This window comes from Cherax quadricarinatus, chromosome 24, assembly GCF_038502225.1.
Source record: "Cherax quadricarinatus isolate ZL_2023a chromosome 24, ASM3850222v1, whole genome shotgun sequence".
Lineage (NCBI taxonomy): Eukaryota > Metazoa > Arthropoda > Malacostraca > Decapoda > Parastacidae > Cherax > Cherax quadricarinatus.
The window spans coordinates 5,424,941-5,439,568 of record NC_091315.1 but is presented as its reverse complement, the minus strand read 5'-3'; the positions used below and the strand labels follow the sequence as shown (position 1 = coordinate 5,439,568).

General features: G+C 43.7%; 1 protein-coding gene across 2 annotated transcripts in view; it reads right to left on the bottom strand.

The window, feature by feature from the left end:
• LOC128690792 (uncharacterized) overlaps positions 1-14,628 on the bottom strand; it is a 258,685-nt gene that overhangs the window by 78,532 nt on the left and 165,525 nt on the right. For both annotated transcript variants that reach the window (XM_070088153.1, XM_070088154.1), the window contains one exon: positions 12,394-12,576. In XM_070088153.1, the coding sequence (XP_069944254.1) occupies positions 12,394-12,576 (183 nt within the window). The remainder of the gene's footprint in view (positions 1-12,393; positions 12,577-14,628) is intronic.

Below are 14,628 nucleotides of genomic sequence, written 5' to 3'. Positions count from 1 at the left end.
GTTACCTGTAACTGCTGAAAGTTCTGGCCAGGCTGTAAGGTGGCATACCTGAAATCTTTCCTGTAAGAATTAGTGGTTTTTTGATATGCTTTAAGGATTGCCTTCTTCAGTAGGTTATAATTACATATGATATCCTGCGACAAAGTTGCATAGATATTCAAGGCTGTACCAGAAAATAACATTCCTAACCTGGTAGCCCAGGTGTCAGCAGGCCATTCACAGTGGGTAGCGGTATTTTCAAACCTGATAATGTATGAAGTTATGTCTTCCCCCTCTGTGAAGGGAGGTAAATTAGGTGTTGGAATATGTGCACTGACTGCACGTTGTTCCATTACTCCTTCCTCTAATTGTTGTTGTGTAAGAGTTAACTTTTTATTCTCCAATTCAAGGCGAGATTTTTCGAGCTCGCGATCCTTTTCTCTCTCTAATAACTCATGCTCTCTAGCTCTTTCCTCACGTTCTCTAGCTTTTTCCTCAACTTCTCTATCCTTTGCTCTTTTCTCAAGTTCTCTTAATTTAACCTGTACCTCACGTATCTTAGCTTGTTCCTCACATTCCCTAGCTCTTTCCTCACAATCAAGTCTATCACGCTCTTTTTGGTCTTCTCGCTCTCTTTCTTGGATTTCTCTCTCAATTCTCTCTCTCTCCTTTTTCTCCTGTCTTTCAAGGTTCTCTTTCTCCTTTTTCTCTTCTCTTTCGATTCTTTCTCTCTCCTTTTCTTCTTCTCTTTCCCTTTCTAACTGTCTCTCTTCTCTCTCAATTCTCTCTCTTTCAAGTCTTTCCTGGATCTTAGCACTAATGAAAGATTCTAAATTTTTCCCTGTTATTCCTAACTTACTTCCAGCGTTCATCCAAAACTGGTATTCCTCCATGCTTGCAAGAATAACTTAAACTATCAGGGGAAATGAAGCGGGTATTAAAGTAAATGGAGGGTTCAATTCCTGCTCCGCTCAAACTGTAAATAAACCAGAGGGCTCGATCCCTGCTTCAATTAAACAATATGTATTAACGAAAACGAAGGGTTCTATGCCGGCTCCGAGCAAACAGTAAGTAGAATGGGGTCCCTTTACCATCCAATCTTCTCACCAACAAATCAAGAGTGTCCTATGACAGTTCCCTTGATAAAATGAAGGGCTCAATGAAACAAGTTGTCACTGGAAAATCTCGGGTCCCTAGAGTCTAATCCTCCAAAGTGTTTCAAGCTTACACTCAATTAGGTGGCAGAATTAAATATTATATCCTGCCTGACTTTGACTTACAATAAATTGAGACTATAATAATCACCAAATCTTTCAAATACCTGTACTGTAGTCCTACCATAGAGAATGATTACTCATGGCTGGTGGTAACCATCTGTGGTATGCGGCGTTGAAGTTCCAATGGTAGATTCGAGATGGAGTTGAATCTTGATTCAGTAGAGTTGATCCCGGCAAGGTCGCCACTTGTGAAGGCTTACTCAGCCCTGTAACAACTTCAGTCAGTATTACTCAGGCTGGCTCCTCCTCAGGAAAATTAGTGAATAGAAAAAGAAATAATAACAGACAAACATAAACACTTTATTATATAGAAAATATAAAATGTAAAACACTTAAATATGAAATATTAATCCTACATTAAAGAAAATGAAAAATGAAAAATATAAATGATAACTGAATTCAACGCTAATTTAAATGTATATAAAACGTGGGTGTCTGGTGTTGGTGACACTGTTGTTGAAATCGTAGCCGTTGCTGATGATGGGGGGGGTCGCAGGTGTTGGTGACCACCACTGGCTAGATCTTCACAGATTATTGCCGTGAGTATAATATCCCGATGACAGGAAAGCAGGTTCTTTACCGCTGCAATGATGTGGGGTTACGTCCTGCAATTTCATACAGGTGCACAGGTAGTTCAATACAAAATGGGACGTCTCCAGGACGTTAGTCCGTCTCCTGTTCTTCTCGTTGGTTGACAGGTGACCCTCACTGTCATCCAAGCTGAAAAGATAGACAGGTTACCCACTGCTTAAATAATCACTCTCCATGGCAGTGCACATTACTCAAAAGACGTGGTGATTATTACAACAGTCAACCTAGAGCAAGACTGAAAGAACTAAGTTTATTATTGGTCAAAAGTGAAGCTTTTAACCAATAAATCCACTAGAATACAAGGCAGGCATGTACTTACAGTAGTGTTGGGAGCTGTGAGTCGAGTGATTTACTGTTTGACCAGAGCCCCATACGTCACCTTTCGAGGGGGGGGGGGTAAGAGGGAGGGGAAGGGATAGCTGGAGCTAGACTGACCCTACATTAACAAGCAGCCGGCAATCAAACTATCACTTTAGGGGTGGGGGGGGGAGAAAAAGCGGGAAAAACGGGAGCGTGACTTACCCTACCTTAACTAGTAGCCGGCAATGAAACTATCACTTTCGAGGAGGGGGAAGAAAGGCGGGAGCTTGACTTACCCTACCTTAACTAGTAGCCGGTAATGAAACTATCGTTACTATATCTCTACTCCTATCTATTGAACTTTTCCCTCACAGAAAGGTTTAATCAATGGTTTTATCCTTCCAAATCCCCCCTCAATTCCATTTATTGGGGGTTGTGTCGTTTTGTTGTCTCCTGACCTGTTCTGCTGACTCAGCCATTTTTAAAATATTCGCTGCCTGACCACGGTAGTGTGCGGTAGTGCTCTGCACCCCTCTGTTGTTTGTAGGCGAGCGCCCTTGTCAGTTACCTGGCTGCAGTGGTGTGAAGTGGTGCTGTCACACCTCGGCTGACAACTTAGGTGCACTGTGATCGTCAAGATGGTGGTTAGTCTGAGACGAAGGATAAATACTGTAGGCATCGAGCTACTTAAAGGAACGATAACGCCCAGTTCTGCGCAAGTCTTATTGCCAAAGATCATACGGGAGACTTATGGAGTACAAGATAGTGACTTGTATGGTGTAGCATTGAACGGAGGACAACGAATTTTCGTCAAACTGCTATCAGCAACGGTTTATGAATCGTTAGTCACCAGGTTTCAGGATGTGAGTCTTAACGTCACACCAGCTGTCACTGTAAGAATGATAGATGTTTCACGGTATTATACGTGGATCAAGTTACGCAACGTTCCCTTTGAGGCGGACGAGGCGGATATAAGGAAAGTTTTTGAGAAGTATGGGATGGTGCATTATGCTCAACATGGTACGTGGGCGGCAGGAGCCTATGCTGGTTTTCCAGAGGGTTCTTTCAACCTCAAAATGACTTTGAGGCACCCAATACCATCCTATGTGTACCTACAAGATTTCAGGACGCAGGTAATGGTAATGTACCCAGGACAACGACGTACGTGCCGCCTATGTGGTGAGTATGATCACATAGCAGCGACCTGTGACAAGCGAAGATATGTGCCTGGACCTGTGGTGGACGTCGCAGCCCCTGCTTCAAAGGTGGCAGGTGAGGAACAAACATCGGATGGAGGGCGTGGTGTTTTGTGGAGTGAGATAGTGGATCGGGCACACAGGAATGGTGGTGAGTTGGAGTCCCGCCCCCAACTGCCTGATCAGGTGTCGTCTCCTGTGGATAAGGAGGAGCAGCAAGTACAAGAGAAGGTTCTTGAGATTGAGGAGGAATTGGTGGAGGTGTTGAAGACGTTGTCACCACCAGAGAGGGATGTTACATCTGAGCGTGGTGTCATTGGAGAATCGTCGCTTCCAGAAAGTCTGAGACATGATAATTTGGGACATGATGGTGGTTTGGAGTCGTCCATTGACTCATTACACCATTCTCAGGTGGAGGTGGAGGTTCATCGAGAGGTAACATCTGATCAAGATATGTGTAACATGACTGTCACGAGAAAGAGGGCGGCTACATCAGATTCTGATGACGTCCTTACGCCTGCACAAAGGCCTGGGAAACAGACTGAGGTGAAGTGTGAAGGTAGTGGTGTAGGTGGTGGTAGCCATGATAGGAGGCACCGGAAGAAGGGGGGAGGGAAAGAGAGCACTCTGAAGGTGTTGAACGTAAATTCAAGCTCTGGAGTTGTAAAGAGTGATGAGAGTAAGCAGGGGTGGAAACTTTAATAGGCCTTAGGTGTATGTCTGTAAATGTTAATGGGTTATGTAGCGGTATGAAGAGAGATTGGTTTCGTAATTTTCTGAATAAATCTAGAGTGGATGTTGTGTTCCTGCAGGAGCACAATTTCAAAGAGGGTAGGGTGTTGGGGGTGGCAGGATTTCGGGTAGTTACCCTGCCATCTCCCCGTCTAAAAGGTGGTGTGGGAATTTTAATAAGGGAGACGAGCCCGTTTGTTTTGCAGAGAAGCGAGGGAGGAGGGGGAGGGAGGGTGTTGCGTGTGGATGGGTGGTGGATGGGTAAGCGTGTGTCTTTTGTGAGTGTGTATGCGCCGGCAGAAAATAACATAAAGGTAAAGAATGATTTTGTGTGTGAGTATCTTGTGTTTTTCTTAAGTGCACTGCCAGAGGTGGCGATAGTTGGTGGGGACTGGAATAGTGTAATCAGGGTGGCTGATGTGGACCCAAGAGGGGCTGGATATATGTCTATGGCTCTTAGCGATTTATTAAGGGATGTTAGGTTACGTGATGCCTTTGGGGGAGCGGTGTGGGAGACTGAATATACGTTTGTTAGGAGTGGTTATGCTGCGAGACTAGATAGAGTGTACCTTTCTCAGGGAGTGGACGTGAAATCTTTCAGTACTGTTGAGGCTACAATGTCAGATCATAGGGCAGTGGTGGTGGAGGTTGGGTGGGGGAAGCTCGCGGACATATATAGAAGTTATTGAAAATTAAATATAAGTGTGTTAGGTGATGAGGAGGGGTTGGAGGGGTTTTCAGTCCTATGGAGGGAGCTTAGTGTGGAAGAACAGGGAGTGGATGACATTGTGACATGGTGGGATAGTGTCGCAAAGGAAAGGATTAGAAAGTTTTATGTGAGAGAAGGAAAACGTATTAATAATTTAAAATATGGACTGGCTAACTATTTAGAGGATAGGTTAAGAGGTTGCTATGGGAGGGGGGTGGGTGGGAATAATTTTCCTATGGATGAAATAGCTGAAATAAAGGGGAGGTTGAGGGTGTTGCAAAATGAAAGGTTTCAAGCTGTAAGGGTGCAGGCAGGGGTGGAGGAAGTGCTTTGGGGCGACAAGCCGTCAGCGTGTGTTTTGCGGCATCAAATGCAAAGGCAGGCGCTGACGGCTATACCATGTTTAGAGGTAACGGAGATGGTTGGGAATTATAGAGTAGGGCAGGAGATACGAACCACGAAGGGGATGTGTGCGTATGCGGAGGCTTGGTACGAGAAGTACTGGAACAGTGGGGGGGTGGGTGACGGGGCATTGGACAAGGTGTGTACGTATGTGACGTGTAATTTAGGAAATAGTGATCGAAAGGCTTTAGGTGGGACGATTACGGCAGAGGAAATAGAGAATGCGTTAAGGGGAATGAGGAAGGGGAAAGCTCCCGGTATTGATGGTCTCCCGGTAGAATTTTATTTACAACATTGGGCGTTGATAAAGGAATTTATAGTTAGGTTATTTAATAGTATGAAGGAGAAGGGTAAGTTGGGGGAGAAGCAGGAAACAGCAGTAGTAGTGTTGGTCCCGAAGGTCAAGGGGCAGCCCACCCTTCGGGAGTACCGAGCCATATCACTGATGTGTGCAGACTATAATGTGTTTGCAAAAATTTTAGGTAATAGGTTCAAATGTGTAGTGGAGAGGGTGGTGTCAAAATCTCAGTTCGGGTTGCCGGGAAGGTCGATGATTGAAGGACATGGGATACTGAGAAGTTTTGTGGAAGCTAAGGGTGGGGGTGGAGGGGCGGCTTTGTTGGCTCTAGACTGGCAGGGAGCATATGATAGAGTGGAAAGGGGAGCTTTGCAGGTTATACTTAGGAGACAGGGTTTTGGGGAGGAAATAGTCGAGTGGGTAAATACGTTGTACAAGGGGGCGAAAATGAGGATACAGATTAATGGGTGTATGGGGAGGGAAATTGCAATGGGAAGAGGCCTTAGACAGGGATGCCCCATGTCCCAAATATTGTTTGCGTGTTTCCAGGACCCCTTTTATAGCTTATGTACGCCATGTGAGGGAAGTGTGGGGGGTGGGAGGGCCTGGCCGGGGTTAATTGGATATGTTGACGACACCACTGTTCTCATTCGTGCAGGGATGTCAATGAGAGTGTTGGACGAGGTGGTGCAATTATTTGGAAGTGCCACGGGAATGCAGGTAAATAGTGCGAAGTCAAGGTGCATGGGGTTGGGTTCTTGGGTGGGGGGTGTGGGGGGGAGATGTAATGTTGTTAAAGAATGGGCGGTGTCTTTAAAGATTTGTGGTATTATTTATAGGGACGACATGGTTGCGGCGCGGGAGGAAAATTCGGATAGGTTATTGGAAAGGATCGTGGGGCGTCTAGGTGTTCTGAGACCCCAGCACCTAACTCTGATACAGCGAGTGATAGTCGTGAACATTTTATTGTATAGTAAGGTTTGGTATGTTGCAGCTGTGTTCCCAATTACAGGGACAGCGATTGCGGGGATACTAAGACGGGTGTACAAATTTTTATGGGGTTCACGTTGTGATTGGTTACGGAGGGAGGTTGTAATGTTACCTGTAAGTCAGGGTGGGTTGGGGTTGTTGGATTTGAGACGGAGGGCTAAATGTGTGTTTATTAAATGGGAAGTGTTGCGTGAGGGTGTGAACGCGGGGCGTTTGGGAAGGATACACGACAGGCTGGGTATGTGGTATCGAGGAATGGAGTTGAGGGAATGTGAAATAGTTTTGAGGGCTGTGATGTTGGTTAGGGAACTGAGAAAGGTTCGTATAAGGGTTTTGTGTAGGTTACTTGTAGGTAGGTGCGTTGTCCCAGTTGAGGGTTTGTTCCCCATGTATGCGTGGAAGAGTATTTGGTTTAGATTTAGTAAATTGAAGTTAAAACCTCGGGCGCGTGAGGTGATGTTTCGTTTTCTGCATGGGATCCTTCCGTCTGGTGAGATATTACGAAACAGACAGGTTGTAGAGGGTGGGGGGTGTGGTATCTGTGGAGGGGATGAGACAGCGTTCCATGTAGTTTACTTTTGTGAAGGGCTAGAGGAGGTTAGGTGCTGGTTAAGTAGGTTGGTACAGAGGGTGGGGGGCCGTGGGGTGTCGGTTTTGCGTGCTCTAAGTCTAGATATGGGTGGGTTAGACGAGGGTGTCATAAGAGCTTTAGATTATATCATGGTAGATTATATATATATGTCGTGGGTGATGAGGGGGAGAGGGGATAGTGAGGAGAGAAGAAAGGTTCTTGCGGTAACGTTCTATAGTACGAGGTGTCGTAACAGAGATTTGTATGGGAGGAGGTGGGATCAGGCTTTCTCAGAGGGGTATAGAATGCTAACGTTAGGGATTCTCGTAAATCTGTGATTGGATATGAGTGAGTGAAGGGGTTTTCATAGGTTGGAGGGAGTCAGGGGGCAACAGCGGGCTCGCCTCCCTGGGGGGGGGGTCGTGAGAGTGTTGTGAATGTGGGTTTGGAATGGTTTCCTGGTTTTCATTGGGACTTTATGGCATCCAAGTGTGGATGTAGAGCTCAAGGTCTCGTTATGGTAGATATAACACTTTTCAGAATGTAGGTATAATATAGTAGATTTTTTATGTATAATTATGATGTGTATCAGTCTTGTATTACATGATTCTTGAGAAATAAGTTATTTGCGACATGAAGTGTGTTTTAGTTTGTATGTATGTTACGTGCTGGGTTTTTGCACGATGAGATATACTTATATACTGTTTTGCATTGTGCATACAGTGCATCTGATTAATGTGATTTTGTGAAAATTTTTGTGTACGTGTGGGTGTGTGTGTGGATGTGGGTGTGGGTGTGTGGGTGTGTATGTGTATATATATAAATATATATCTCTTTCTATTGTATTGAGCCTTTGTCATGGGTCAGACGTTATGTAATACTTTATATATGCATGATTGATTCTTTTAAAGTTTATAATTATGGTCTGTACCCTGATACCGGTTTGGTGTTCATGCAAGTTCTTGATGTTAAGTTTTAGTCTGTATGGTATACAGACATATCTAGACAGTTTAGTGACGTAGTCCATTTGTCTGAAATTTGTATATGGGTATATTGTAACAGTATAGAGCTTGTTATTGTTTTCTAAGCTGTATTCTTTTTCTGTTTATTTGTATGTTGGGATATGTTCAGCTGTATTGTTAGGGATAAGTATGTAGATTATCTAGTCAGATTATGATGTTAGGTTTTGGTTTTTTGATTAATGTGAAGGATGGGATTTAACTGATATAACTTCTTTGTATATTTAATGTTCAAGTGTATTGAACCTTTGTCAGATGTCATTTATATGTACAATTTATATATATGTAAGGTTTCGTATATATGTCAATTCATGACCCTGTGACATGTAATTTTGTTTTTAGTTATGTTCTTGATGTAAGTTTTTGTTGTAATATCTTGCGAGCATGTAGGTACAATCCGTTTGTCAGTTAATTGGATTTAGGTTCCATACTGTTTCTTTATTTTTATGTTAAACTGTATTGGTTTTAAATAAAATATAAAAAAAAAAAAAATAAAAAAAAAACTAGTAGCCGGTAATGAAACTATCGTTACTATATCTCTACTCCTATCTATTGAACTTTTCCCTCACAGAAAGGTTTAATCAATGGTTTTATCCTTCCAAATCCCCCCTCAATTCCATTTATTGGGGGTTGTGTCGTTTTGTTGTCTCCTGACCTGTTCTGCTGACTCAGCCATTTTTAAAACACTGAGGGGAGTAACGCCACCTACAACCTGACTTTTCTTGAGTTTATAGATATATTTGGCTTTTTCTGCTATGATTCTCTCACTGTACACTGGTCAGCTGAATATAGGTCAGCTACTAAAACATTAACCTTGACTATTTAACTATTCACTTCTTTCCCACGACTGGCACTGAGGGATAACCGTCCTATACCTTGGAGTTTTGTACTGTTGATTTGACGATGTCTCCTGTGTAGATTCTTACAACAAAATCTTGCTGTGACTGATACGACAAAAATTGCTGGCAATAATAATGGTACACAAGTCTGCGAAAAGATCAGAGAATGAGACACTGCTGGTGTATGAAAAAAAAGACACAGAAATAAGTGGATAATTTGGTATACTGGGGTGAATATCACTGCATGAACTACAATGACAAATACTGTAGAATGCAATGCTGAAAGAATGCAAAATAATGAATGAATTACTTCACATGGAGTGACTGACTGGTACACTACACAATAATACTTACTAAAGACATAGAGTAGCATAAAAAAAAACACAGATAAAAAAATATGAGATGAGCGATAACACTGAAAAATATTGCAAAAAAAATTAATGAGTCAAAGAAACACTGAGTCTGCACTGAAAACACAAGGCTTAGAGTACACAAGAAATTCACTGTAAATATCTCACACACGCAAATGTCTTTAAATGCAAGAAAATGCCTCTAAACAGAAAATTATCACTGAAGTCTGGAGTGGTAGATGGTGATGGTGACGAGTGATGAGGTGAAGCTTGTCCTATGCGGGAGATGACGCCTACACTCACACTGTCGTCGGAAGAAATGCGCTTTCTCGGTGAACTCACATAACTGGCTTTATCATTGGCGCTCAGCTACAATCTCTTGACCAATTATGTGAGCCAAAACAGTACTTGGACCTGGTACAAGGGTGTAAACAGCCACAGGTAGATGAGGTGAATAGTGGCGGGTGGCGGTGGAGGGCAGCGGAACAAGCTGGCCCTGTGCGCTCTCACTGCCACACACTTCTCACCATGCACAAGGTGGCTTAACTAAATCACAATGCCACAGGGATGATGAAGATCACTCTTACCAGCATCAAAGCACAAGCGATATATGAAACAATACTTCAGAGGAACTTGCATGGCTTACTTCTCTCTCTCAGCTGGGTTAGAAGCTGGGTTGACTGACTGGCTTAACCCACGAGAATGGCTGACGAAGACGTGTAACGATGCACACAGCATGAAGGAGCAGGTGGATGACAGGAGACAGGCTGGATGGTAGGTTGAGGTAGGCTGACTAGCGTTCACTTCCACAGTCTGGCTTACTGACTGGCTTAATTGCAAAATCCGGGTCAACCCCTCGGATATTGAAGCAATTAGCACACGAACTAAGCCAGGAAGCTTGAAAAACGGCTGCAACAGGCTTGCAGGCTGGAGTACACAGGGTGGTGTGCTGAGGGTAAGCTGCTAGCTGGAGGTGGCTGAGACGGTTCACCTTTGACCTGCCGGCGACCCACAGTCTTCTAACGTTTGAAATACCCTTAAATCCACGCTCACACCGGTGCCACCATTTGTCATGTGGGTTTTCGAAAACGTGGATAGGGTAAGAATACTCACGTAGGCTGGTAGTACGAATAATATAATGGAAAGTGTGGGAAAGCGCCAACAGCCGTCCTGCCTCTCTCTGCTCCCTAGCCTGACTGACTGACCCATGAGTGCCTATGGGTGAGGGGGTGTTTGAAATCCTGCTATGGTCAGCAGCAATATGAATACAGTCAGTGATTCACACAGAGACGGTTGGTAGTGAGTCATCTACTGGTACACTGGTTACTGGTAACTGGTTACTAGGAACTGGTACTACTACTGTGATGATACTTGTAACTCAGCCTCGGGTGGTGATGTTGATACTTGTGACTCAGCCTCAGCGGGTACTGCTGAACAATCCATCCAGAGATACTTGCAACAAAGATTCAGCTGGTGATGTTGATACTTGTAACTTAGCCTCAGCTGGCGATGTTGATACTTGTAACTCAGCCTCAGCTGGTGATGTTGATACTTGTAACTCAGCCTCAGCTGGTGATGCTGATTCTTGTAACTCAGCCTCAGCTGGTGATGTTGAAACTTGTAACTCAGCCTCAGCTGGTGATGTTAATACTTGCAACTCAGCCTCAGCTAGTGAAGTTGATACTTGCAACTCAGCCTCAGCTGGTGATGTTGATACTTGTAACTCAGCCTCAGCTGGTGATGTTGACACTTGTAACTCAGCCTCAGCTAGCGATGTTGATACTTGCAACTCAGCCTCAGTTGGTGATGGTGACACTTGTAACTCAGCCTAAGTTGGTGATGTTGATACTTGTAACTCAGCCTCAGCAAGTGATGGTGATACTTGCAGCTCAGCCTCAGCTGGTGATATTGATACTTGCAGCTCAGCTTCAGCTGGTGATGTTGATACTTGCAACTTAGCCTCAGTTCGTGATGGTGATACTTGTAACTCAGCCTAAGTTGGTGATGTTGATACTTGTAACACAGCCTCAGCAAGTGATGGTGATACTTGTAACTCAACTTCAGCTGGTGATGTTGTTACTTGTAACTCAGTCTCAGCTGGTGATGTTGATACTTGTAACTTTGCCTCAGCTGGTGAAGTTGATACTTTTATTTCAGCTTCAAATGGTGATGTTGGTACTTGTAACTCAGCCTCAGCTGGTGATATTGATACTTGCAACTCAGCCTCTGCTGGTGATATTGATACTTGTAACTCAGCCTCAGCTGGTTATGTTGATACTTGTAACTCAATCTCAGCTGGTGATGTTGATACTTGTAACTCAGCCTCAGCTGGTGTTGTTGATACTTGCAACTCATCCTGAGCTTGTGACGTTGTCACTTGTAACTCAGCCTCAGCTGGTGATGTTGATACTTGTAACTCAGTCTCAGCTGGTGTTATTGATACTTGCAACTCAGCCTCAGCTGGTGATGTTGATACATGTAACTCAGCCTCAACTGAACAGTAATTACATCCTAGTGTTTGTTTATCTTCCTAAATACACAACAAACAAGTGGTTCCTTGTGCACGATAGAATGATGAGTCTCAAGTTAATGAAATTCATTTGAAATTCTTTTGATATTATTGTTCTCCAACTGCTAACTGGCAGCAAAAATCATAATCTTCTCCTTCTTAGTAGGTTATGCTTCTGCCAGTTCATCAATTCTGTTATGCAATTACGAGAAGAAATCTTCTGGTATAGCAGACTTAGTGGTGGACAGGGCCGCGGGGCCGTTGATCCCTGGAATACCCTTAAGGTAGGTAGGTAGATAAGCATACTTATGTATGAAGCCATACAGGTTAGGTATGGATAGGTAAGTTATCCCTAGGATAGGATAGTTTAAGTAAGGTTCCTTTATTTTAGATTTATATCCATTAATAATGAGCAGCCAATTAAAATATTCCACAAATTTAAAAAAAAGGCATAGAGACGTTAAAAAAGTTTTAGAGTGCAAACTGAGAGAAAAAGTCCACAGAGCACACTCTGAAATAATCAGATAATTCCTGTTTAAGGCTCACAGACAGTCACCCATTTGACTGTCTTAGCACCAATGTAATACTGACACATTAAGATAATGAACAGCTACGTTTACATAATATTCACCTCATTTTCAGGGTTCTGTGTAGCCTCAGCATAATGTTCGTAGTTACATGACAGCATAACAGCGACCAGATTCTTGGTGACTTTATCTCTGGCACCAGTCGACAGCCCCGAGGTTAAGTACAAGTGGATGTGGTGAAGGTCAGCACTCAATGCTGTTTCCGGGCTGCATCTTGTACCTAAAATCTGTAATAAGTCGTAGATATTTAAGTGACAGCATATTTTATCTCTGCCTCAGTAATTTAATATTTCCAGACATATTTATGTTTATATTTTAATTTTGTTAAACATAAAGAGTAAAAGTATATTAATTATTTGGATTATTTCAGTCAAGGATTGTTTTCTGAGATATATATAAAAAAAAACAATATTTAACTCCTGAGGACCACTTCAAAGTTTAAACATTAATATTTTTCTAGACAAATTTTGCTCATTTTTCTAAACTTTGAAAAAGTCTTTTTGTTAGAAAAACGTAATAAAATATTTCCCGTGAGTATTTATCTTCATTATAAGTCGGAAGTTTAACTTTCGTAATAGTTTTATGTAGTAACTTGAGAATGTCACTTCTTGTTTTCAAATAATCATCGCTGGCGTATATTATGTACTGAGTAAATAAATAAATTTGAGGTGGCTGTGTAAGTTCCAATTTGTCATATATATGACTCAAAATAGAAGAGTGGTTTTAGTACAATATTCTGAGAAAGTCTTCTAATCTGCTATAAACGTCAAATACTTGCAAAGTCTACTAAGAAAATATTTTTCTCGATTTTGGACTCTTTTTTTTCAACTGGCTTAATAATTTTTTTTTGTGAATTTCATAGATATTTCCTCTTCTCAATGACTAGGAATTAGCAACAAGTCTTGTTTCTCTGTAGTAAACACTCACGCCTCACTGAGTGTCCGTGGTTCAGTCCTTGTCTCGCCTCACTGAGTACCTCTGGTTCATTCCTTGATTCGTATGGCTAAGTGCCCCTGGTTCACCCCTTGGCTCACCTCACTGAATTTCCCTGGTTCAATTGAGTCCTTGTCTCGCCTCACTGAGTGTCCGTCGTTCACTCCTTGTCTCGCGTCAGTAAGTGTCCCTGGTTCACTCCTTGTCTCGTTTCACTGAGTGTCCCTGGTTCACTCCTTGTCTTGCTTCAGTGAGTGTCCCTCGTTCACTCCTTGTCTCGCTTCAGTGAGTGTCCCTTGTTCACTCCTTGTCTCTCTATACTGAGTGTCTCTGGTTCACTCGTCTCGCTTCACTGAGTGCCCCTGGCTCACTCCTTGGCTTGACTCACTGAATGTCTTTGGGTCACACCTTGGCTCGTCTCACTGAGTGCCCCTGGTTCACTTCATGGCTCGTTTCACTGAGTGCCCTTGGTTCACTTTTTGGCTCGCCTCACTCAGTGTCCTTGGTTCACTCCTTCGCTCGCCTTACTGAGTGCCCTTGGTTCACACCTTGGCTCGCTTCACTCAGTGCCCCTGGTTCACTACTTGGCTCGCCTCACTGAGTGTCTTTGGTTAACTCCTTGGCTCGTCTCACTGAGTGCCCATGGTCTACTCCATGGTGAGCCACACTGAGTGCCCTGGTTCACTCCTTGGCTCGCATCCCTGAGTGCACATGGTTCAATCCTTGGCTCGCCTCACTGAGTACCTCTGGTTCACTCCTTGATTCGTATCGCTAAGTGCCCCTGGTTCACACCTTGGCTTACCTCACTGACAGCCACCGGTTAACTCCTTGGCTCGCCTTACTGAGTGTCCCTGGTTCACTTTTTGGCTCCCGTCCCTGAGTGCCCCTGGTTCACACCTTGACTCGCTCACTGAGTACCCATGGTTCACTCCTTGGCAAGCTTCACTGAGCACTGTAGGTTCATTCTTTGGCTCGCCTTGCTAAGTGCCCTTGGTTCACCCCTTCGTTCGCCTCACTAAGTGCCCTTGGTTCACCCCTTAGCTCGCCTCACTGAGTGCCCTTGGATCTCTCCTTGGCTTCCTTTAGTGAGTGACCTTGGTACACTTCTTGGCTAGCCTCACTGAGTGCCCCTTGTTTACTGCAGGACTTGCCTCACTGAGTGCTCGTGGTTCACTCCTTTCCTCGCTTCACTGAGTGCCACTGGTTCATTTCATGGCTCGTTTCACTGAGTGCCCTCAGTTCACTTTTTTGGTCGCCTCAATCAGTGCACTTGCTTCACTCCTTGGCTCGCCTCACTGAGCGCCCTTGGAATACTCCTAGGCTCGCCTTAGTGAGCGCCCTTGGAT